At 42.3% G+C, this 23714-nt stretch overlaps 1 protein-coding gene across 8 annotated transcripts in view; it reads left to right on the forward strand.

Moving 5' to 3' along the window:
- SLC6A6 (solute carrier family 6 member 6) overlaps positions 1 to 23714 on the forward strand; it is a 57445-nt gene that overhangs the window by 20900 nt on the left and 12831 nt on the right. For all 8 annotated transcript variants that reach the window (XM_017820555.1, XM_017820560.1, XM_017820556.1 and 5 more), the window contains 8 exons: positions 3110 to 3349; positions 3933 to 4067; positions 5937 to 6171; positions 12008 to 12140; positions 15510 to 15644; positions 17569 to 17672; positions 17787 to 17911; positions 22371 to 22483. In XM_017820555.1, coding sequence (XP_017676044.1) covers positions 3110 to 3349; positions 3933 to 4067; positions 5937 to 6171; positions 12008 to 12140; positions 15510 to 15644; positions 17569 to 17672; positions 17787 to 17911; positions 22371 to 22483 — 1220 coding nt within the window. The remainder of the gene's footprint in view (positions 1 to 3109; positions 3350 to 3932; positions 4068 to 5936; positions 6172 to 12007; positions 12141 to 15509; positions 15645 to 17568; positions 17673 to 17786; positions 17912 to 22370; positions 22484 to 23714) is intronic.

Raw genomic sequence — 23714 nt, forward strand, 5'->3', positions numbered from 1 at the left:
CGACAGTCCCTGTGGTACTGGTGGACGGTACGTGCCTGCCAGCCACAGCTGCCGGCCCTCGAAACACAATTGGGATTTTAGCAAGTCTAAACACAGTAAACTGGGCTGTTACTAATTTTGTGCAGGCATTGGATATTGTACTGTGCCCCGCTATTGAGAGCTGGTGACTTCCACCATAGTTGTGGTGGTCCATCTCCTGGCACCCGTAAGGTGAAACAGCCACCCCAGAAAGCAACCGTAACCTTGAGGGTTTGTGCTCTTGGGCTTAGGGAAAGATCATGATCCATCTTCACACTCCAGCTAAGGTGAAACTAATTGCTCACTAATGAGGTTTTTCAAGCACAGCCATTAATTTGGGGTATCTTGAGACAAATTACAAATCCCTTTTTTAAAATGCAGTTCCACTCAGTTATGAAGAAGGAGTCTGGAAAGGCAGCATTTCACTCTTTGTGTGCAAGTAATTGGGACAAACCACAGGGCAATCACCTTGTCCCAGGGAGAGTCAGGGTTTACAGAATGCAATCGACTGGTCAGCCTTGCAGACTCTGGGTAGAACTAACACCTGGGTCAAAGTAAATCCGCAGGCAAGAGGATTAGAGCTGGCAGAAAAATAAAGAACTCTGTGTCACAAGATAAAAGTAGATTGCAAAAAATTGCAATCCTGAAGAGTTTTTAATCTTTGAGGTGGCTAATGCTGTAGGTCCCCTTAGGTTTTTTTGACATAAGGGGAGCCTGTGTTCTCACTATTCTCTTTTGGAGTATTTCCAGTATCAGTCCCCATGGGGAGCAGTTAAGCTCTTATTTCAAACCTAATCCCACAGAGATCTATGAATCTATATGTCTCTGTGCCCTGTTAAGCAGGTTTAGGGCTGTCCCAGCAGTTCACCAAGAAGTTGTCTGTAAAACAAGAGTATACACTAAACACTAGGTGTGAGACACTCTCCCTTTTACACACTTTCTTCTCCTGTTGATGAGTGTTTCAACAACCCCCATGAAGAACAGCTTCCATGAGATGGTCCGAATGCCCTCCATTCCTCAGCTCAGAATAGCCTGTTGCCTGATGGTTATGACATCCAAGATGAAAGACAGGGATTCAAATAGCAAAAGAAAATGGAATTGTGCTTTCTCCATGCCTGGTAGCTGTTGCAGTGAGAGCAGGACATCAGCCACCTTGTAGGTACCTCTTTGAAGAAAAGCAGTTGCTTTTTTTTTCCTCCCTCAAGAGATGACTCCAGGGGATTATGCAGGGTGGTGCCTGTGTGGGGCTTGGAGTGAGATGCAGATGTCTTGGGGAGGTTAAGGCTGTTGTGAATTCCTCTCAGACCTTCATTAATCTCCATTCATGATACCACAACTCAAGTTAGCTATTGTGAATTAAGTCCCAAAAGCAACTAAAGGCTGTTATAGAGCTGGCCCTACCATTTTTATTCAGTTACTGCACTACTTTATCTCATACCATGTCTCTAACAGTGACCAACAGGAGATATTTTAGAGGAATATGTGTCCTGCCCTCATCCCCCTGCAGTGGGTAGTGATGGTCCATCTCCCTGGGATTCACTTTCTCCTCCTGTGAGCTCTCTCTGCTGTTGACCACGAGGTATTGCAATGCTCGTGTCACCTCTGTGCACTCACCAGTGGCCTTGTTTAAAAACCAGTAGAAAGTCATAATGATTAACATTGTGGAGATTAAAGTCCCTTTAATAGATCATGGCCTGATAGGCAATTTGCCTGCTTTGCAGAGGCCACCAATATGCCAGTGGGGCAAGTATCGAGCTGCCGTGGGTTGTGACAGTGTAGCCTTCTGAAACTTTCCGTGGTGGATGGAAAGATTTACGAGCACCATGATGCATATCTATCTCAGAGTCATGTCTGGATTAAAAACTTCCTGCAGAGCTAATGTCAGCTCAAGCTTCAGGTCACTGCCACAAGATAAATCAGGTTAGAGATCAAAACCAGCACGCAGGTACGAGGGACCTTGCAGCTATCAAACAGGATAATCTGTAGCACAATTTTTTTATGACTGTGCACTCCTAATGACATGTACAAGCAGGGAATGGTTGTGATCTGGAATAAACTTGCTGGTTTGCCTGGTTCTGGTGAAAATTTCAGTATAAAACACTATGCAAAAGTAACTGGTCAGATCCAAATAATGTCACTTGAGTTATGTGGGGAATGAATTGGCCTCGTATGTCTGAGATCTGAGTTAACATAAAAGCTACAAGTTATTCCTAAATTGTTTTCATTAGAAAATCCTGCATAAAAAGGCACTTGTTAGAATAATTCTTTCTGTTATTTTAATCATAAATTACATATATAAATTATAAATCCAGCTATGATTTGGTATGACTCATGCCACTGACTTTTTAATTAACTAAGGAGTCATCATCCTTGGCAAACTATTCAGTTGCATAGGTGTGTGTAACACAATAATTGAATATAAAGGCTTGTTTTTGTCCCTTTATTGATGTCAAGGGAAAACAGTGCAGTTATGAAAGTGGAATAAACTGCAAAGATTCCTTCAGTTCCTGCAGGATTATTAGAACAAATGGCTTTCCATTCCAGTTTTTATGAATGTATAGTTTTCTGAAAGCTTTATAGTACTTCAGGGAATGGAAATGGCAGGCAATAAATGATACAGGACCGCTTGGGTTATTGGGAAATAGAAGAATGGGTTTTATCTGGAAAGGTGAGATTTACTGTTCTGCTTTATTTCATGTAAATGTTTGAGAAGGAATCAGATGCAGTGATTTGTACCTTACTTTGGTCATGGAAGTAGCATGAGACACTTGCTCAGTAATTCTTTGTGCTGATGCTTCCACAGTGGGCAGTGTTGGGACACCTTTTCCCTGCAGCAGCAAGTGGCGTCAAAGCTTTGCTGTCCTCTGCGCTTCATTGGCAGCAGAGGGGTGACCCCAGAATTCAGGGATGGTTTGTCTCTCCTGGTCAGTGAAGGCATCAGATGTATTTTCCTACATCAGCTTGATAAACAACACTGGTTTTTTTTGAATGAGTTTGTCTAAACAGTTCTCACAGTGTTAAGAGAGCTCTGCTGGAAAAGACTGTTTAATAAACACACCCTCCCTTTTTTTTTTCTTCTTTTTCTGTGTAGAAAGCAGAAATATGGCAACAAAGGAAAAGCTTCAGTGCTTGAAAGATTTCCACAAGGACATCCTCAAACCTTCCCCCGGCAAGAGCCCGGGGACACGGCCTGAGGATGAGGCAGAAGGGAAGCCGCCCCAGCGGGAGAAGTGGGCGAGCAAGATTGACTTTCTGCTGTCCGTGGCAGGTGGATTTATTGGTTTAGGCAATGTCTGGCGGTTTCCGTATCTCTGCTACAAAAATGGCGGAGGTGAGTTTTTATTTTGTTCTCAGGAATCAATCTGTCTGCCTTGTGCTTGCTGTTTTTCTGTGCCTTCGTCCAGTTTTTAGTAAGAATAGTCATACACCTGGTTTCTGCCTTCCTCACCAGTCTTCAGGAGAGATTGTTTTGTTACTTGATAGTTTTTATTAAAACTTCATTAGGGAAAAACAACAGCAGTTTAAAATGTTGTACTAATGAACCTTTTCTGCTGCAACTGAGTCTGAGTTTTAACCAAAAGATAGGCTATCAATATAGACCAGTAGGATTTCAGACCAGGGGATTTCAGAGTAAGAGCATTCTGAGCCACGTGAAACTGTTTGGTGCCTAACAATCTGCCATTGTTATTGCAGATTTTCACTTTAAAGAGGTAAGAAAATGCCCTTTCCAACAAATACCCATTCTTTTTGCAGAGAATATGAGCAAAAATACCCCAGAATAAAATTATTGTATAATGGTATTAAAGTATCAAGTATGTTTCTTTGTTTATATATGCCTGTTCCCACTTTTTAGATGACCTTCTGTAAGTTCACTCACTTCATCTCAACTTTGTGCTATTGTATTTTCTCAACAGGTGCATTTCTTATACCTTATTTCATTTTCCTGTTTGGGGGAGGTCTTCCTGTGTTTTTCCTGGAGGTGGTGCTAGGACAGTATACCTCTGAAGGTGGAATTACATGCTGGGAAAAGATCTGCCCTATTTTCACTGGTTAGTACATCTTATGGTGCTTTGCTGCTTAAAGAACCTCTGTAGACCATATGTAACTACACCATTCCCCTCATGTCCATTAATTCAGCTATTTGCTCTTGTAATTTAGGGTATGATATTGGTTCCTGGAAAGGTAGAAGTCAGAGAGTCTGAAGGACAAAGTGAGATATTGATTTTGATGCTATCATGTTGTTAACTGGCAGAACTGCCCATAAGCAAGAAAGAAATTGCATATTAAGCCTTTTAAAGGCAATTGCACATTTTGTTTACAGGTGTCAGAGAAAGTGTTGCCTTGGAAAGCTGGATGGCATTAATGAAACCGTCTTTGGAATGTTATTTTGGTCTGGAAATCAAAATCCCCCTGCCATATGAAAGCTGATCATTGACATCATCCTTCTGCTACTGATGCAGCCAAAACCTGGACTGCATTTTTGGAAAAGGACTTTAGTCATAACTGAGCAGCTCCTGGCAAACAGGAGTGTTGTTACCGAAGGGCCTTTGCCTGACTCACCACTCATGGGAACAATACAGAGGCTGCTCTGGAAGTAAACTAGAATGAAAAATGAAAGACAGATTAGAAAAATGAGCAAGGATGCCTATCTTATGTGTAGGTTGCCCTTTGCAGTCGGACAGCACAGGCAGAATCCTTTGGAGTAACTACACTAAACATGTGGCACTGTTCAAATCCTGTTTGGAAAGAGTGGGCACTGGTGTGTCTCTAGTTCTGCCACTGTTGCTGTTCCAGGCATCTCTCTTCCCTTGTTTCACCCCAGGCAGAAGTGGAGGTTTTCTCTGGGGCTCACACTCCCACCTAGTAGTCAGAACACTGCTGAAGCTGATGTAATTGTGCTTCTTTAGCTTAATTTTATTCCTCCTCCTCCCACTGTTATGAAGCCTTTTTTTTTTTTAAGAGGAGGGAATGTTCCTTATTTAAATAGCAATCTCCCAGGCATCCATAAAGAGAAAGTGTAGCTAATGTGACTAGCTGTATATCCTGAAGGAAATGCAAATGTACAGAATAAATAGCACTTGCTTTGCTTGTTTCCACCTGGCATAAAAATAATCTCTGGTGGTAAAGACTCCTGCTACCACAAGGTTTTAAACTGTAAACTAGGGGGCAGGTATCCCAAGTGCTGGAATAGCTGTCAGAGTGATGTGAAAGGGAACCTCATAGGTTCTTGTAAGAGACTGCTCTAAGTTTTTTAAGGAAATCCTTTTTTTTTTTGCCTGTAAGTGGTGAACTTTGTAAGCAGAGATTGATCCAGTTAAGAGCCACAAATACAATGATTCCTTTACACAAGTGAAATTGGGGCAGAAACAACAGCTTTCCCATTGATTCCTTCAAAATTTTCCTTGTTAACTCATTCAAGGACTGTCTTTGTTTTTGGGGGGTTTTTTTGCGCACAGACTGAGCCCAGCCAGTACATAACTGAGTAGTGCAGGGGCTGCCCAGCTGAGCTGCTGCCAAGGAAGCTGTTTGGGGGACAGTGTGACAAGAATAAGGTTGCCCACGTAGGCACCTAAGTGAGATGGTGTAAATCCCAGATGAGCAAAGCATGATGCCTTGAATTCCTTCTACTAGAACTTGAAATAGCTGGTTTAGTGTTACATTGGGTAGACATCCTGCAGACCTCCCTTCAATGTCAGCAAAACATTGCCAGAAGCTCATCCCTGAGTAACAGAGATGGTGCTGGGTCAGTGCTTACATGTGATTGAGTTGAGTTGAGTTTCCATCAGGAGTATGGTAGAGCAGGATACAAGTCTGTGATGCAGTGGGAATAGCAGCAGCTCCACGAGATCACAAGGTGCCCTAGGAAGAAGCAGCTGTCCACGTCTGCATGTTTTTCTTTTCTCTCTCCTTCTCGCCAGGAATTGGTTATGCTTCCATAGTGATTGTGTCCCTTCTGAACGTGTACTACATTGTGATCCTGGCCTGGGGACTCTACTACCTGTTCCAGTCGTTCCAGAGCGTCCTGCCATGGGCCCACTGCCACCAGAAGTGGAACACACCAACCTGTGTGGAAGACACTCTCAGGAAGAACAAAACACTTTGGATATCACTGAATGCCACTAACTTCACCTCTCCTGTCACAGAGTTCTGGGAGTAAGTACCCCCCTCTTTGTGGTGTCTTTGGCGAGCTTTGGTGGCATGCCAGGGCCTGAGATTTTATGGAAGCCTAGTGGGGAGTGTTAGATAGGGAAATTGCTCTGCATTTAAGTCTGGGAGTGGTGGAGGGAGGTGTTAGATGTGTAACTGTCTTCATCCTAGAGCATACAGAGAGCCCTAAAAGCTCAGTGCAGCTTCTGGTTTGGAAGAAAACTCGTTTCCTTCTTGGCTGGGATTCTCTGAGTGCAGCAGGAGAACAGAAATAAGTCACTGCAGATGCCCTGATAGCAGAAGTTACTATGGAAACAGTGACAAATCATCACCTTTGTGGTTGCCTCTTCCCCAACTGTTAGCATTTGCAGTACACTTTGTGAAACTATAACACTTCTCAGTCTGATAATACAGCAAGGCTTTGAGCTCAGTAATAAATCTGACAGAGGTGGTGAACGTTGTTTGTCCTGTACTGCAGGTTTCTCAGGTCATCTTCATTACATCATTTTTCTCTGCAGTCTCTGAGGAGACTGGTTTGCCAGATGCCTGAATTTCATCAGTCCTAAGCTTCTTATTCTCATTTCTCTTTTATTTTTCAAGTTTTAAATCATATTGCATAACGTGATCTCTGAACAGGCATGACCTCAAATGTCTATGTGTTTACATAAGTGTCAAAACATAGCAGCAGAGGAAGACACCTGTAGGGAAACTTAAATCCAAATGATCTACAAACACCTTAGCAATAATTTATTTTTTTTTAGGGGGGGGGCTTGCTCATATAGTTACTTAAGAGTAGAATTAGTTTCTGGCCCAGCTTGACTTTTTCAGCATGTTTAAAGTCCAGTTTTGTCCCTGATCAACTTGTACCTACTTCTCTATTTTTAAAAATAAGCATTAACCAAAGCCCCAGCAGGAATGGTGTTCATGCTGAAGATATTTGGCATGCGTTAGGTTTAGAAAAAATAGTCTTATGAACTGTGCTAAAATTTGTAACACAAGAGTCAAAATACAAAGGGCAGATTGGATCTTGGATCAGCGGTTTGTCAAAAGGCACTGGTGGCTGGTATGAGGGATGGGGTTCAGGCTGTAAGAGCAGTCATTTTTATTGTGAGAACTGTGTTTCCATGTTAAGGGACAGGTTTTTTCCCAGGTGACTTCCTCCCTTGTAAATATGGAGAAAGTCGGAAAATGTTTAGTAAATGGTACCTGTGGGTATTTTAGGAGAACTTAGAGGCAAGTTGCAGTAGAAGAGGAAGCAACTCTTACTCTCTTGGACACTCCCACAATGTCTTTGGGGGACTGAAGACCTTGAATCCAATTGACTGGCTGGCTTGGTAGGATGTTCAAAGGTCTCCTCAAGGCCTCCAGGGAAAGCAGAGATCCACAGCATTGCTCCTGAAATAATTGCTCCCCCAGGACGTCCAAAGCACTGCATTCATCATCAATTTTGTGCAGTAATTTTGCCGACAGGTTCTCTTGTACCTGGGGGCAGCCACGAGCTTGGCAGCCTCCTGAAGTGGCCACAGGATTGTCCTGCTACTCTGAAAAGTTTCTTTTCGTGGAATGCACAGATTTGCAGGCTGAGTTGTCTCCCTGGGGCCCCATGTTCACTTCGGGAGACTGAAGATACCATAGCAGAAAGGAATAGGGCTGGGAGTGGGGAAAGGGATTGTAAAAGAAAGAGTGAGGGCTCCAGAGGAACACCAGAACTCTCCGTGGGTAACAACACTGCAGGTATGCGATGAAGGGTGTTATGGCAAGGCAGCCTCTCCATGGGCTGGGGAAACAATGTCCCCACAGGGGACCATGTTAGAGGTGGAGCTTTTAGTTAACTTTCCTCTAAGAGAAAGTCTCGTTAGAAAGGTTGTTTTTGGAAAACTCCTCTGCAAGCTGAACAAAATCCTCCTGTACCCACAGCCTGATGTATTCAGGTTGGAGGTACCTGACTTTGATTTGGATGACGAATCCTTGATCCTCACAGCACTTCCCTTTCCTCCATCGTGCCCTCACTGTGTCTGTAGCACAGTTGGAGCAAAGGTTGCTCAGTGATTCGTGCTCTCTTTCCACTTTGCAGACACTTTAACTTGTGTCCTCAAATAACAATTTTAAACATTGTGAGCTGAACTCTTCCCTGGAGTCACACTAGGGAGGAGTTTGGCTCCATAATCCTACTAGTACAGACATACTGCCCATAACTCACTGTTTCATCATGGGCAAAACTGTCCTTAACAGAGTGAGCTGCCTTCAGCAGTCATGACACTTGGAGAAGTATTAAAAATAGCTGTTCTCTCTGCATAAATAACTATTGGTGTCTTAAAGTAAGGGCAGAGATCACGCAGCACTGTTGTAATCGAAGTAGCATAGCTTTTACATGGTGTAAGCATTTCATATCCCCATTTTTTTCCCAGCCATGCTACTATTCTTTATAGTTCTGAAATTAAAAATAATTTTAAGAACTTTCAGGTCGCTTGCCATCGTAGACAATGCTGGCTACCAGCCAGCCACCCACATCGAAAGGACAGGTAAATAATTAGTCTTTAACTGAAGATATCCATCTGCTTTGTGGCACGATTAATTTCAGTTTAATTCAGGGGTTTGTGAGTATTTGGTTTCTGAAACCCAATGCCATTTTTATTGTGGGACATTTATATAGTGTCCTCATCAGTATTGCTTTGTAAAACTAATGCTGCCAGGATATAATTGACCACACTGATGCATTAACCTCTTCATGTTGAACTTCTCAGCCTGGCTGGATGTATAGTACAGCCTGACATTTCAGTTCGTTTAAATTAATGTTCTGTGCAAATCACATGCTTGCTTGAGCAGCAATAAAAGGGGGTTAAGCAAATCAGGCTTTATATTAGGAGACTTACCTCTTGGTATCACATGCTTCAGGTTTATTTCTGAAGATTTTATTTTAAAGTCCAAAACCTTAAGGGCTTACACACATATTAATACATAAGGGATAAGTGTAATGGGGTAATTATAGTTGAACAAAACCTCTGATTGTCTGGTGCTGGCCAAGTGTTTATAAATATTTGGTAATCAGCAGACTTTATTCGTCCAAATCCCAAGAAAGCCCATCACATGCTAACGGCATGTAATCTTAAAAGGAGCAACACAAAAAACTAAACAAAATCTAGAGCAGCTGTCTCTGCCTTTGAGGGCAAACTTGAGAGTTTTAAAAATTGTTTCATATTCTCCTTTTAATAGTCTTCTCTACAACTACTTCAGGGTTAATTATTCCTGTCCATCCAATGTGAAAGAGTGCTTCACCTTTCCTGGTTCGAAAGGTCCTGTCTGCATTCACTTGATTAATGAGCTGGAATATCCTTCAAGGGTTGCATAACTCTCTTCATTTTGTTTTTGTTTATATTCTAGAGCCAGTTACAGCTCCTGTTACGTTTCCATATTGCACACCAGTAGAGCATATTAGTGTATGAACAAGGGTCAAGAGCTCATGTTTACAACAAACTCAGCCCCAGCCTGTTGTCCCATTGATTATATATGAGTGACAGTTAATGACAGCATCAGGACTATAAATTAGAATTAATAACAACTCTATGCATAAATGGTGTGAAGGTAGTTGAGTGGGCTTGGCTGAATCTCAGCAGCAGTGGGTTATATAACAAAACTAAAGAGGTATCAGCACAGCCCAGCTCGTGCTCCTTCCTGAGCTTGAATTTACAGGGTATCACAAAACCGGGTTGAGTTCCCCTTCTGTGAAAATACGTTGGCTTAGAACTCATGGAACAGTTTTAGTGCTGAGGCTCCCCTGGTAATTCTGAGTGGATTCCTTGAGGTATTTGGTCTTTGTGAGATGGGATTACCCTGGACAGAGAAAGCCAGCACATCACTTAGGGTGCTTGCTGCCTCACCATAGAAAAGTAAGATATCTGGTTCTCAGTAACCCACTGGGGTGCCCTCCAAAAAATCTTGAAAGAATTCCTGGAGCAAACTCTAGGAGAGAATGACCACTTGCTTTTAGTTCCCTAATAAAAAGCAAAGAAGTCTTAGCTGAATGCATTAGTAGGGCTCCCTATTCCAAAAGGCATTTGCAGTTAATTATTCGCAGTTTCCCGAGACCCAGCTCTATAGGTTGCCTTTTTAATATGAACTGCCACTTCGATTGGAAAATTGCCATTTATTTTTAAAAAAGCCACAGAAGATTGCAGCTGAACTTTGTCATCTTATAAATGTATTTTCTTCTTTTGTATACGCACAGCGGGTTTTTCCTTTGTTTCTTTAGGTTCAGGTGAAGCAGGACTGCAACTTTATGCCAAATATTCATTACCAAGGGGTTTCTCATAACTGTTGAATAGCTGTGCTGATTAGGGCAGACTTACCCTGTCTGGTGCCATTAGTCCTTTTCCATAACAAAATACACGTACGTTCAGAGAGAATAATGCATTTGGTGTGAGAACACAGTCACAGGTAATCCAAGTGAGTTTGGCAAACAGAGATGCAAAAACAGATGGGTGAGGGTTTGAGTCCCATTAAACTGGTCGATCCAGGGCTTTTCCAAAAACTAATTGCAAATTTTCCATTGGTGACTTCATTTACTATTATTTCCATGGTAATAGCAAAAAAAAAAAAAAAAATTTAATTCAGAGGAAAACCAAACCAAAGTGGTTTGTCTTGTACTGGATCCACACGCAAAGCTGTGCACGCCACAGATGGGCCTGACCCTGGTGCAGCAGCTGGACTGTTCTGGGCTCTGCTCTCTGTGACTATGGTGAAGGAAAGTGCCTGATTTTTTTAGCTGCCTGAAAATAAAACTAAATTAACAATTTCTTAGGTAACAAATTCACTTCTGTAGTCTTGGGGCAAAGCATTTTTCTTGTAATTGAGGTCAAACTACTCCTTTACTGAAAAACACCTTGCAGAAATTCTTCAGAGTTTAGAAGGTTCATTTGCAAAGGAGTTTTAGCTCAATGAACAGTAAGAAACAGTTTGTTCTTTCTTATGTATTTGACAAATGAAGCAAGTGTTAGTACAACAATGTCTGTCCAGTGTGTGAGAACAAGTTTAAAAAAACAGTTTTAAATCACTATTTAATGAAAAGCCATGGCAATTTCCAGAAGAGAGAAACCTAAGTGGGTATTCCCCCTCAGGACCAGAGCATTTTGATGGTCGGATGTTGTTCCCTTAAGACACAGCTTAGGAATTTCTTTTTATTTATTAAGCTAAGTGACAGAATAAAGTTTCCCAAATATTTAGTGGTAGCTAAACAAGACCCCGTGTCGGGGGTGCTGAGGGCAGGTGGTGGCGCCCAGGCAGTGTTTGTGTGGGGGGGCCCCCAAGGGGAGAATAGATAATGGCTCCAGCCTTCACCCTGCAAAGCTGCGGGGCGTGAGTGTTCCCTGCGCTGCTTCTTCCTGTCCTCCTTGTGGCAGCCTTGCTAATGAACTGAAAAGGAGGAGAAACATGAGGCTACAGGCCAGCTGCAAGTGTCCATGATGGAGACATGGTGTGCGCTGCTGCTGGGTGGCTTCAGGGCCGGGGTGAGTTGCGACACTGGGGTGAGGTGGTCTTGGACCGTCAAGGAAGCAAATACTTTCTTATCTCATATTGAGGTGGTCAAAGGCTGCTAAAAAGAGCTTAGATTTTAAAACGTTGTGGAATATATTGAACAAAAGAGTCCCACAGGCACAGGGGAGATGTAGGGTTGCAAAGCACAGCTTTTCTCACACAAGCCACACTGACTTAGCAAGCAGTGTTCCAAGGTCAGAGATCTGCCTGTGCATCGGCTGCCCTGCACACCCTCCTGTGCTCTCAGCCAGCACAACCAGAGTCTGCATAAGCTGAGCCCCTGCATCTCTCTCGTTTTGTTTCCTTTCAGGCGCAATGTACTGAGCTTGTCCTCGGGAATTGAAGATATTGGTATTATCAAGTGGGATCTAGCACTGTGTCTCCTCCTAGTCTGGGTGATATGTTTCTTCTGCATTTGGAAAGGAGTCAAATCCACTGGGAAAGTAAGTCCTCTTTTACCCTTTCTATAATCATTGCAGTTAGCAGATGTTAGGAATACTAAGTAATGCTGTTCTTGAAGATATTCGCCATTTCATGGAAAAATATGTATTTTTGTACTGAATAAGAGGGAAATTCAGATTCAACTTTCAATCTGAAAGTCATTACTAGTGCCCAAAATGCCTGTGAGTCAAGTAGCCATTACTGGAATGGCATCAAGAGGCAGATACAAATGTGGTTTGAGTACCACTTTGCCTCTCACAGGACAAGTGTCCCACTGATTCATGCCATGAGCATGGAAGGTCTTAGGCTTGTGGTGGAGGCTGCTTGGCCTGTCTGTGTTCTCACACCAGTCAAGTTCATTCTCAGTGCAGGGGGAGGGATGTTAACATAGCTGTGGTAGGGGTGTTCTAAGTCAGTGGAAGCTGTTGGATGCATGGCATTTTTGAAATGCCGCTCGCTTATGGAAGAGCTGTGTGGAGATGCAGAAGACTAAACTTAGGTACTCCTTTAGAAGCACCATCATTAACAGAGATCCTCGATAGCCTGTGGCTTTAGTCCCATCGCGTGCTCTTCAGAATCATGTTTTCCTTAAAGGATAACAGTTACATCATTCCTGAACCTCATCCTGCTCCAACTGAAGAAACAAATTGCAGCAGACCTTGGCCAGACACTTAGCATGAAGCATGATGTTATTGCCCCTTGCTTTCAGTAGTGGTTTTATACCTATTTTCGTGAGAAAAGGCTTTTGAAGCCATTGTGTTTGTGTGATTCTTAGCTTTCAAACCTGTTGCTTGAGGCAGCGTTCAGATAAGTCTGACAGAGGGAGAGGGACCTCAAGATACCAAGTTCCCCCATGTTTCTTCTTAGCTAGGTGGAAGGAAGTTGACCCCATTAGTGCCCTTCCTGAGAAAAAGGACACAGTGTGAATTTATCTTTTACCAGTCCCTAGAGAAGTCAGGAGGATAAATTGCAAGTGCCCCAACTGCAAAAAGAGCCTCGTGTAAGAGTTTTAGCTTGTTGCATACTGCAAAATCAACCAGGAGACAAAACTCCATCGGAAACCAGATCTTATCAGTTCCACTGTTAATTAAACTTCTTGCTTTACTGTAGTATCTGTCTTGCTTTCTGTGATTTTTATCCTGAAGCCTCCTTAAAAGGCTAGTGCCTTACCCTGGATTCCTGCCACCTTTGCCCCAAAAAACAGCTTCCACGCCTCTAAAGCACACGTTGGAAAAAACGTTTGCTTCTCTGTTCCCTCTGATTGATGTGACCCCATGAGGTGATCGTGTAAGTTTTATAGTAAAGGTGAATGCAGTAAACGTCCCACAGCAGCCAAGTGGAAGCACACATTTCTTTAGCACCTTTGGCAAGCCTGGTGTCTGCTCAGTAAAGGTTACGGTAGCACAGAGAGACATCCCACGCTCCCTATGGTACACTATTTCCAGTCCTTGTGAGGATAACAGGTTGAAAAAAGGTCTGTTAAAATTAGTTATATAAAAATCTGTGTTTTCTGGAAATCCTGCAAAATGGTCTCTTTTCTAAAACAAGGCAGTTGGTAGGAATTCACTCCCCACTCTCCGTGGCGTCTGAGCTCGTGCGAGTGTGGAGCCAAAGCCCAGCAAAACCATTGGAAAGTCTCTGGTTGACTCCATTAACTTTGGGGTCAAACAAAAGTAAACTGTAAATTCTAATGGAGGACTTGAATTATTTGAGAAGTCAAGTTTACTTTAGTAGATGGTTGTTTATAGCACTTCCCTGCTTTCCAGTGTGTTAATGGCTCTTTGGAGAGCAGGGCAGGGGGAAAGATGTAGTTTTTAAATCTTGTAGTAGAGGATTGGACAAGTAAACATGAAATCATGGTGAAAAATAATAGTTGTGCTTATGCTTTGGATAAAGTGCTTGATCTTAAAAATTCCTGTGGCATTGCAAGAGAATCTCTACCCACAATGCAAAGGCCTCTCTGTGAGTGTTGTTTACTCCGTTCCTGAAAATATGTCAAGGCATATATTTTTGGAAGAAAACTTTGACTTTTCATAGGCCTGATTTATGTTAGAAAAAATCAGAAAGTGCAGAAATCCCCCTTTTTATCTTCTGGTTTCGGTGAAACTAGGCTAATGTGTAATGCATATTATTTGTCAGTGGAAAATATACAGAAAATTCAGGGATAGAATTAAAAAGAACATGTATGAAAAGATTTCCTTTCATTCTATGAAATCAGTCCAGCTCTGTGAATTATTATGGCAATGCAGGCTTTGAGTTCTCCTTGTTATTCTCAGAGGACGCACTTAAGAAGAAAAATGGAGCATTTCGGGAGCTTTGCAGTAGTTAAGCAAATTCTGGAAAACAAAAATGCATTCTAACTCGTGGCAGCAAACTGTAATTACCTGGGGGAATCATCTTGACTCCAAGAAAAATGTCCTTTCTTGGACAGTAGTGATTCTTGACTGTAACACAGTGGTTATATAAAAAATGAGAGAAAGCACTGATGAGCAAAGAAAGCAAAATGTTAGAGGTCAAAAAGTGTGGGTCTAAAGATAGAACTGTCCAAATGCAAGCTCAATTAACCCTCGTGCTGGAGATGAAAGCAAAGGGGTCTTTCATCAAATGAATGAGGAGATAACAAGAAGAGAAGAAGTAGGCTGTTATTCAAAGAGAGTGGGAATAGAGGTTAAAGATAATGAAGACATATTCTCAAACTGGATGAATAGAGCCTTAGTTTCCAATAATGATGTTGCTGAATAGGCAGCAAGGGCAAGATGAAGTTATGGGACTGGAAATTACTGCTGTTGAGGCTGATGCCAACCTGAAGGGCCTCTTGTGTTCAAGATGATGGGAAGGGAGACATGGGAGCATGGACTAAATTACCTTAATCTCTGCTGAAGTTGCCTGTAGGAGCAGTAGTGGGGCCGCACAGCAAGGTCAGAGGTAGCAGCAGAGCTTGCGAAACAGGTTGCGGTTTGTAAGTTTTAAAGTTCCAATAAAGAATGAGGTAATGTTTCAGGCACCCTCAGTGAGGAAACCTCTTCACTTCCCTGGCAGAGGTGCACTTGTCATGTGAGGAGGACAAACAGGGCAAAGGCAGAATTTGAACAAAAGTCATGAGTTGTATAAAATCGTGCTTGTCCTCTGCCTGAGTGACATGACCACTGACTGGGGGGCTCTGGAGGTGTTCATGTGTTGCCTTTAGGCCTAAGGCAGTAAAGTGGTAAAAAAACATTAAAAGTACATGCAGAAACTCAGGTTGGGTCCTTTTTAGATATGAGGGGGCTTTGAATTTTCCTCATTAGAACTCTCTTGGTTTTGGAGGTGTAGCTTTGGCTGCCCCAGGCTAACCATACTTTTGGGGTTTTTTTCTTTTTTTTTACTTCCAGGTAGTGTACATCACTGCCACCTTCCCATTCATCATGCTCCTTGTTCTACTCATCCGTGGCGTGACCCTGCCTGGAGCTGCAGAAGGCATCAAGTTTTATCTTTACCCTGATATCTCACGGTTAGCTGACCCACAGGTACAGAACCAGGAGCAGGGAGCGGGACAATTTCCTACGCAAAGGGGGATGGTGGAGGGTGACGGTGGTGATGTAATGGCAATAGACTTTTTTCCATGGTCTTTAGAGGTCCAAATATAGCATGAACACTAATGCTGGGTTATATTTTCCAGAGATCTGCTTGAGAAGGTCACTGTTAAATGTGTTAATGCATCTTTCCATGTGTATGTATGTGTGTGTATGCGTGTGTATTTTTTTTTGTGTCAAAGGACTCTGAGGCTGTAGACTCTGTCCCGTTATACAATCTCAGCTTTCTTGTTGGTAAGGTAAGGGAGATGCATTTTTTTAATGAGGATAGTCTTTAGTTTCAAAGGAGAGACACATGAACTTCACAGATGGAACAACAAGCAACAACTGTGAGTACCAGTGTCACTTACCTCCCACTGCTCAATAGGAGGAGATTGGGAGAGAGGTGGATGGAATTATAGAAGAATGAAAACCCATGGAAAGGTGAAGAAAATGCTTTCTGAGGCACAGGAACTACCATTTGCTTACCCCTTGCTAGTGGGAGCCAGGCTTACTCTTACTGTATAGATAGAAATTCCTGTCTGTGCTGACTGAGTGCAAGTGTGGGACACTCAAGCAGACCAGCATCATTTCAGCCAATAGTGTTCACATGAGAAATGAAAAAAAAAAAAGCAATACCCTCCTCCAAAAAACCAAAAACAAGGGATCTTTGAAAATAACAAAATGTTGTCGCAGTGATAGGAAATAACATCTGTCTTTGCTATTTCTTTCTATTGAGTAATTGGTAAAAATAGAACTCCAGTGATAGTTAAATAACCGAAGTAGAAAAAGTGTAATGAAAAGAAACACTGTGAAAATTAGGTGCATTCTCTAGTCTTGCCCTCTTTTACAAGACACCTTTTTCACAGGAGACGTTGTATTTTACGAATTAATCTTCTTTTATGGGACTCTATCACTTTTATGATCTACTGTTAGCCCTAACCAGAGAATCAGCTGATAATGGAGAAGAGATTGATGTGAGCTGACAGGCCCCCTCCCACAGTCTAGCAAAAACATCACTCCAAGGAGACACTAGTCAGCAAGGTGCTGGAAAGCAGTGGTGGGAGGGAGAAGGTAATGGTCCTCAGTCTTCACTCTTACTTATTCAGACTCTTGGGTGGTTTTTACTGGTGTTTGCAGATTTGCATTAGCAGAAAGAGGAGAACAGATGGGATTCAGAGGATACATTTTGATAGTTCTCTATGTATTTACTAGCCAAGAAGTTCATAGTGTATGGTTATTTCACTCTGTATATGTTTTTTTTTTAATGTAATCGGGACAAAGAATCATGAGACCAAGATCGGATATGTATCTTATAAAGTGCATTGTGTTTTGCTTGTTTTCCCCTCACCCCTATGGCTTTTTATCTTGCATTTGAACAGGTACAAAAACAACCAGAAAGCTAGAAAAATAAACAAACCAAATACACAAACCTGTTTCTCAAGCTTTTCACATCCTCAGTTTAAGGAATCTGCCGGCCTACTCTTAACTGAAATGAGTTACAACAGAAATGAGCAATGTTATAAATACTTCTGCATTTCCTATTGCACTGAAACACGTTTATTGTTGCGCCAACAGGAAGGATCAGCTGAATGACTAAGAAACTAGAAATACTGAGCATCTCTGGGGAGGGGAAACAGGAACTGTTGTAGAGATTGATTATGTTCTTTTGGGCTCTGATGCTAACAATTTTCTTTTCCCTGTGAAAGCCAAACTTGCAAATGTGATGTTCTCTTTCCCTGTCTCCCCGATCCTGTAGCTTTCACCCTCAATGGAAGCAATTATTTTGTTGATATTGCTTAGTTTGAACTGTGTATTTGCATAGAGTGTTGCAATGCAATGATGCTGGTAATAACAGTTTTTCCATCTTTCCCTTTAGGTCTGGATAGATGCAGGGACACAAATCTTCTTCTCATATGCAATCTGCTTAGGAGCAATGACTTCCCTGGGGAGCTACAACAAGTACAAATACAACTGCTATAGGCAAGTTTCCATCTAAGGGGGTTTAGTGTTTTAGCTAAATGATGTAAATAAAGTAGGGACAATGGGTTAATTTTTTTTTTAATTAACTTGCTCCATGACATATGTGTGACTTAGGGACTGTTTGCTGCTGGGATGCCTGAACAGTGGTACCAGTTTTGTGTCTGGCTTCGCAATTTTTTCCGTCCTGGGCTTCATGGCACAAGAGCAAGGGGTGAACATTGCTGATGTGGCAGAGTCAGGTACGATGGTGTTGGTGGCAGTGGTGGTGGGCACTGCCGCCTAGCGTGTGAGCAAAGTTCTGCAGACTCAATCAGCTAACATCTAAGCGATAAAATAGAACAAGATTTCCCATAATCTCCAGAAAAAATAAGCACGTTGTTGATTTGGGCTTCCATCTAGAGCAGTGAGGGTTAGCCGGGGTTATACTGTTTACTCTGTCTTAATTAACAGGGCAGCGAACACATTTCCTAGAGTGTGCTAACCCATGTGAGTTGAGATCAGAGTTAACTAGACCATTATCTAGGGTCCAGAATGTCATTGACTCGAGAGTTTGTTCCATCCTTCTTTTCAGACTACCTTTATTTTCATTCCAATGCAAATTGCCAGTGCTTATATATTTTTCATAGCTTAGTTTTGCTTACTTGCAGCACTAGAGTAGAATTAGTACCTTGGCCTTTTGAAGGGTCATACAGACGTATTCCCAAGTCTCACTGAAAGGCAAGAGAAATTGGAGAACTCCATCTCTAGGGTTTTGTGGACCATTTCATCCACAGGAACTTCAGCTGTTGCAATCCTGCATTTGTCCTCTGTAGTTTCAGGGTGAGGTTGACAGAACTGTGAGAAGTCCATTTTGAAACTGGATGTACACTTAGGTTCCTCCCTTATTTCAGAAGGGTTCTTCCCATTAACAATCAGCTATGCACTGCAGATGAAGAAGGCTAAATCCTCATAGCATGTGACTGTGTTTCAAACAAAACAGATGACATTTTTTCCTCTGCGCATTTCTTGTCCATGAAGGCAGGTGTAACCATGTGTTTTCACGTAGAACAGACAGATTAGATGGGAATTACCATGGAAAAATAATGAATCAGACCTTGACAGCCGTGAGGCTTAAAGCTAATCAGATTCAAGTAATAACAATGTCACCTGAGTGCACTTTTGACATTTCTTTCTGATTTTTTTTTGAGCACTTTTAATTCACATGCATAGTATTTGAAAGCTTTCCTCTGCAAACATGCTATTAAAATGAAAAAGTCAATATATCTTCTAATCACATGGCTCTGGGAGTTAAGTCTTTTAGAAAAATACTTCACAAGGGCTAATGAAAAACTAATGACATTGATAGCACTGCTGGATTCTTGGGTGGCTGCAATTGGCAGACCTCTTGCAAGTGCAATTAGTTAACAGTCTTGGCCTTAATGCTTATTTTGATCAGAGGTTGATTGCTTTGTTTGGAAACAGGAAGCAAGGGAATAATCCTATTGAATGAATCATAAATAGCCCCATTATTTTTTTATTTGTATGTAGGTGGATCAATTCCAAGAGTAGTATTTTAAGTATTTGCACATTAGATTTTTATCTGGTCAATATTTATTCTAGTTTTTATTATTAAATCTCTGATACTGGCAGCGCTTGACATTTTTAAAATTAAACAATTCTATAGTAACACTGGATTGCTAAAAAACATTTAAACACAAATTAACTAACAAAATGTTTACATAGCATTTTTTCAACAACTCAAAAAGCATTTTTTTAAAGGAGGAATTTTATACAACAGGGGCACTGATTAGCTTCCAGATTTGGCTTCTGATTTCTTACAGAGCTGCTGAAGACACTTGGTCCCCCTGGGATGAGTGTCCCTGGACCCACATGGGGCTGTGAGGGAAGCTCTTGTTGCTGCTGCTACCTCAGTGCTGCTTCTTAGCTCAGAGGCATCCAGCAGGCACTTGAGCCTGTCTTTTCTGGCCTTGCCTTTTTTTGGTTTCTTATGATGCAAGGTCAGAACTGCTCCCCTGGGTCAGGAAAAAGGTGAGCAGAGGCACTGCCACTTGGCTGTAGCACTCGGGGGAGGATGGTGTCCACAGACCTCCTTCTCCCCCCAGGGAGTTAAATCCCTCCTGCCCTATCCATGGCATCACTTGTTTCCTTGTTTGCCCTCCTGCAAGCCACGGGAACATCCACAAATTTGCTGACAGCAGAATCTCATGGCCACATTTTTTACCGCTGCCAAGTTCAGCCTTGGTGCCGTGTGCCAGGGACACACTTGTCAGCCAGGTCTGGCTCCTGCTGAAAGCACTGGTCACTGCTGGCCTTCACTGCCTTTAATGGGTTTACACAACAGTTAACTTAGACTCCTCTGGCCTCTCCGTGAAAACAGATTTTTAATGAATAGCTTTTTTCTTTTTTTTTTTTCTGAAATTATTTTAAGGGCAGAAAGGAAAGCAGTGGAGGCTCAACAAAATCATAGTGAGTCCTGTCTAATCTGTGCAGCCTCTCTTTGGCTGGAAGAAATACTCTACCACCCATGCAATTTGTAGCAGGGTTAAACCAGCACAAGATTTGCTTTTTTTTTTTTTCTTTTTAAAATTCCATTTGCAAACAAATTCAGATTAAACAGGTCTGGCTATAGTGCCTTGGGTTTCCTGATGCCTGCCCGGTCTCTGCCTCTGCAGCTCTCCAGCCATGCCACAGCACTCCATGGCAAAGGGCCAGAGTGTGGGCTGGGATCGTGGCAGTCCTCACCAGCTTTTAATAGCAGCCACAAGTGCTTCACTTTTGCAAAACACCCTTCCAAAGAACAGGGTTTCAAATTAAATACAATTTTTAGATTATTTATGTTTCAGTTAAAGGGTTGCCAGGAACATTTTCTTTCACATGGACTTTTTATACTTCAACACTTAGTTTCAAAGGAAAATCAAAACTAGCACAGGGCTTAGGGCACTTTGTATTAGTTGGTATCACAGTGCAAGAACAGTTTCACTGGCCAAAGCGTACAGAATTGAGCAAGTTTTGAGGAGAGCAGTTTTACATCTGTCTCATCAATTGCACAGATCAGCTGCAAATGCCATCTGGTAGCAGTTCTCCCTTAGGGAAGATCTGCTGTATCCACTGAGTTAAGGGGGAAAAAAGCAAAGCCCCCCAAAATTTGAGACATTCACCAATTTTTTGGTATCCTCTGTCGTATAAAATCTTAGTTGCGTTTCATTTTAAATAAAATTAGTTGCTTGATTGTTGACTAATTTGTATTTATTTCTGTTCAAATATTTTCAGTGACTTAAAGTTTTCTTTAGTTTGAAAAAAAAGTCATCTTTTTTTACCTCTTTCTCTTGCTTCTTTTTCTGTCTTTCTTGTTGGAAAGGAAAAGTGGGAGTTAGGAAGAGCAGCGTTAGCAATTTTTTTTTTTTTACAGATCAGAGATAAGATTTTTTTGGCCCTGCAATGCAGCAGTTCAAAAAAAAAAAAATCCCTTTTCCATTGAAAATGACATGCGTACACTTGATAACTGGCATTTTCCAGGATTTTGAAGGCTCCTTAAAGTAAACAAGCAGACAAGCCAGGCATTCCTGGGTTTAATCTGAATTTAAATCTGCCCTCAGAATTTTTTGTCAGCCTCACCAATTTCTCCGTCCCCTCTGAGAGCCTGCTGTAAATGCCAGTCTGCCAGTGTTCCTGTCTCCCACTTGTGGAGGGGCTCTCTCCCTCTTCACAAAAGCTCCCATAAGCAACAGCACCTGGCTCCAGGTGGGAGTGCCTCTGGAGATGAGCGTGCGAGAGCTCCGTGTGTGGGTGTGAGTGAGATCCCGTCTGGTGCAGAGCGCAGACCAGACCCAGCCTAGAGAGGAGCCCTCGCACACAATGCTTTGTTTTCCAGAGCAGAGAAGCCAGGCACTTAGTCCCAGCCCCGCTGGTGCTCCAAGACTGCTAGAATCCATCCTGCAGCTGGGGCTGGTGTCGGTCATACTCAGTGTCACCGTGGCAGGACCGTGTAGGCTGGCTGGATAGGGGCAGGTGATGTGACAGCATGGGGAAGCAATTTTATACAGAGTGATTTTACACCCCAGCAGTTCCCAACAGCAGGAAGCATTTTTTCAGGGGTCCCAGTTGATATAATTAGGAGTAGCCTAATCAGTGCAGCAGTGAGGGTTTGCAGAAGCAAAGGAGCAAACTCCTGGAGTGCAAACCCTGCTTTAGAAAAGCCATGCTGGGTTTGGAGGTTGCATACAGAGAGTAGGCAGCGGTTGCATTAGTGAAGATCCCGGGGAATGTTTGCAGCAGAGTCCCCTTCCCTGCATGCAAAAGAGTTTCATCACCATCATCTTCATCATGACCATGTGGGTTAGCAGTGGGATTCTGCCATTCCCCTGGGTCACCCCTTCTCTCCCCTGCCCCCAACACTGTCCTGTGCAGGGCAGATGTAGGACACCTCCATTATTGGCATGTTTGAGACAGATGTTAAAACTGGTGATCTGTTAGCAATGGCCTCGGGGGTTTGCCTGTGGTTTCTGCTGTAGTCATGCGTGCTTCGATTTCAGATAAAACAGCCAAACTGTTTCACTTCTGGTATTTCCAGCTGCGTTTGGATTTATCTGAACGGAACCAGGCATTCCTGAATGTGAGGGTGGCTACCTTTACCAAAGAGCTGGTACTTACTATTTCTCTTCCCTTCCCTTTCCCCTTCCCTATTTTCTCTTTCTCTAGGTCCAGGCCTGGCCTTCATTGCCTATCCAAAAGCTGTGTCCATGATGCCACTGCCCACCTTTTGGGCAATCCTTTTTTTTATTATGCTTCTGTTGCTTGGACTGGATAGCCAGGTTAGTATGATGGGTAAGGGATATGTGGCTTATTGTATTGTCACTGCTGACTGAGAAAAGCTGAGTTAAGGCATGAATTAAGAGGAATTTGTCTGTATTGGTTTTTAGTGAGGGGCTGCACTTGATAAATCTGTGGATGTTGATTCGTAATATGGTGTTGCTCAGTAAGTCTTTCTCATCAGGAGTTAGCAGAGTCCACAAGACTAGGCCAGTACTCCTTAACCTAAATTTCAGTCCCCATCTGACCACAAAATACCACTATTTTAGTTGGAGTGCAGTATTTTCTTCTTTTGAAGAAGAGCTTAATCATTTTAAAATGTGCAACTCTACAGCAGTCAGTTCCACAGAGTACTTTGTGCTGTTGTGATTACCTGCAGTGTGTATACACCATCATTAAAGCACCTTAAGAATTAATAACCACTAGAAAGACAGGATTTGATAGTTGCCAAGTGCCAAAAAAGTAAAGCTGTCATGAGATACAAAAGGCACAAAATGTTTTGTACAGGGTGGCTTCATGAGCAGTGAGAGAACAAAGCCACAGCCTTTTTCGGTGGCCTTGGGCTTGGAGGTGCTGAGGAATGTGGGATCCTGCTGACTTTCACGTCACCAGTGTGTATTTAGTACCTCCAAACAGGCCAGAAAGCATCTCATATTCCATCTGTACTAATTTGAAAGCACACACTGCTATTAATCAGTGAGCATGAAAAAATCAAAATGTTCAGTCCAAGAAGTTAGGTTATTTTTCCCAGTGGTTGCTTGTAGGAATGTTGGACTAAGTGCGGCCAAGGAACCTGTAAATCATCTCTAGATAGTCCACTTACAAGGAAACACGGGTGACCAGGGATTATGCAGTAACTGCATATTCAAAATTCAAACTTTTCTGCACTCAAATGGAAAGTCATTAACATTTTTTTAAAAAAAGGGATTTGTAAGGATGAAATGTTTATGTAGCCTAAATGCTCTCTCGTATGAGGGGAGCTCTGTAAATGGATTTTTACCGGTTGTTGTGTACTTAATCTCTTACATTTTTTTATATTTCATTTGCCCTAAATTGCTCTTTATGGCTTAATCTTTGAACTCTGGTGAGCAACTTTCAGTCGCTCCAAAGTAAATGTGAAAGTGCCCAATGCCGTGGTTCAGCAACCCTATGCTTATGCAAATTGGAAGCTGTCTAGTAATTTTAAAAAGCTCCTCACTGCATGGAATGATTAAAACTAATTGGAGCGCTTAA

This window comes from Lepidothrix coronata, unplaced genomic scaffold (assembly GCF_001604755.1).
Source record: "Lepidothrix coronata isolate B3197 unplaced genomic scaffold, Lepidothrix_coronata-1.0 Scaffold84, whole genome shotgun sequence".
NCBI lineage: Eukaryota > Metazoa > Chordata > Aves > Passeriformes > Pipridae > Lepidothrix > Lepidothrix coronata.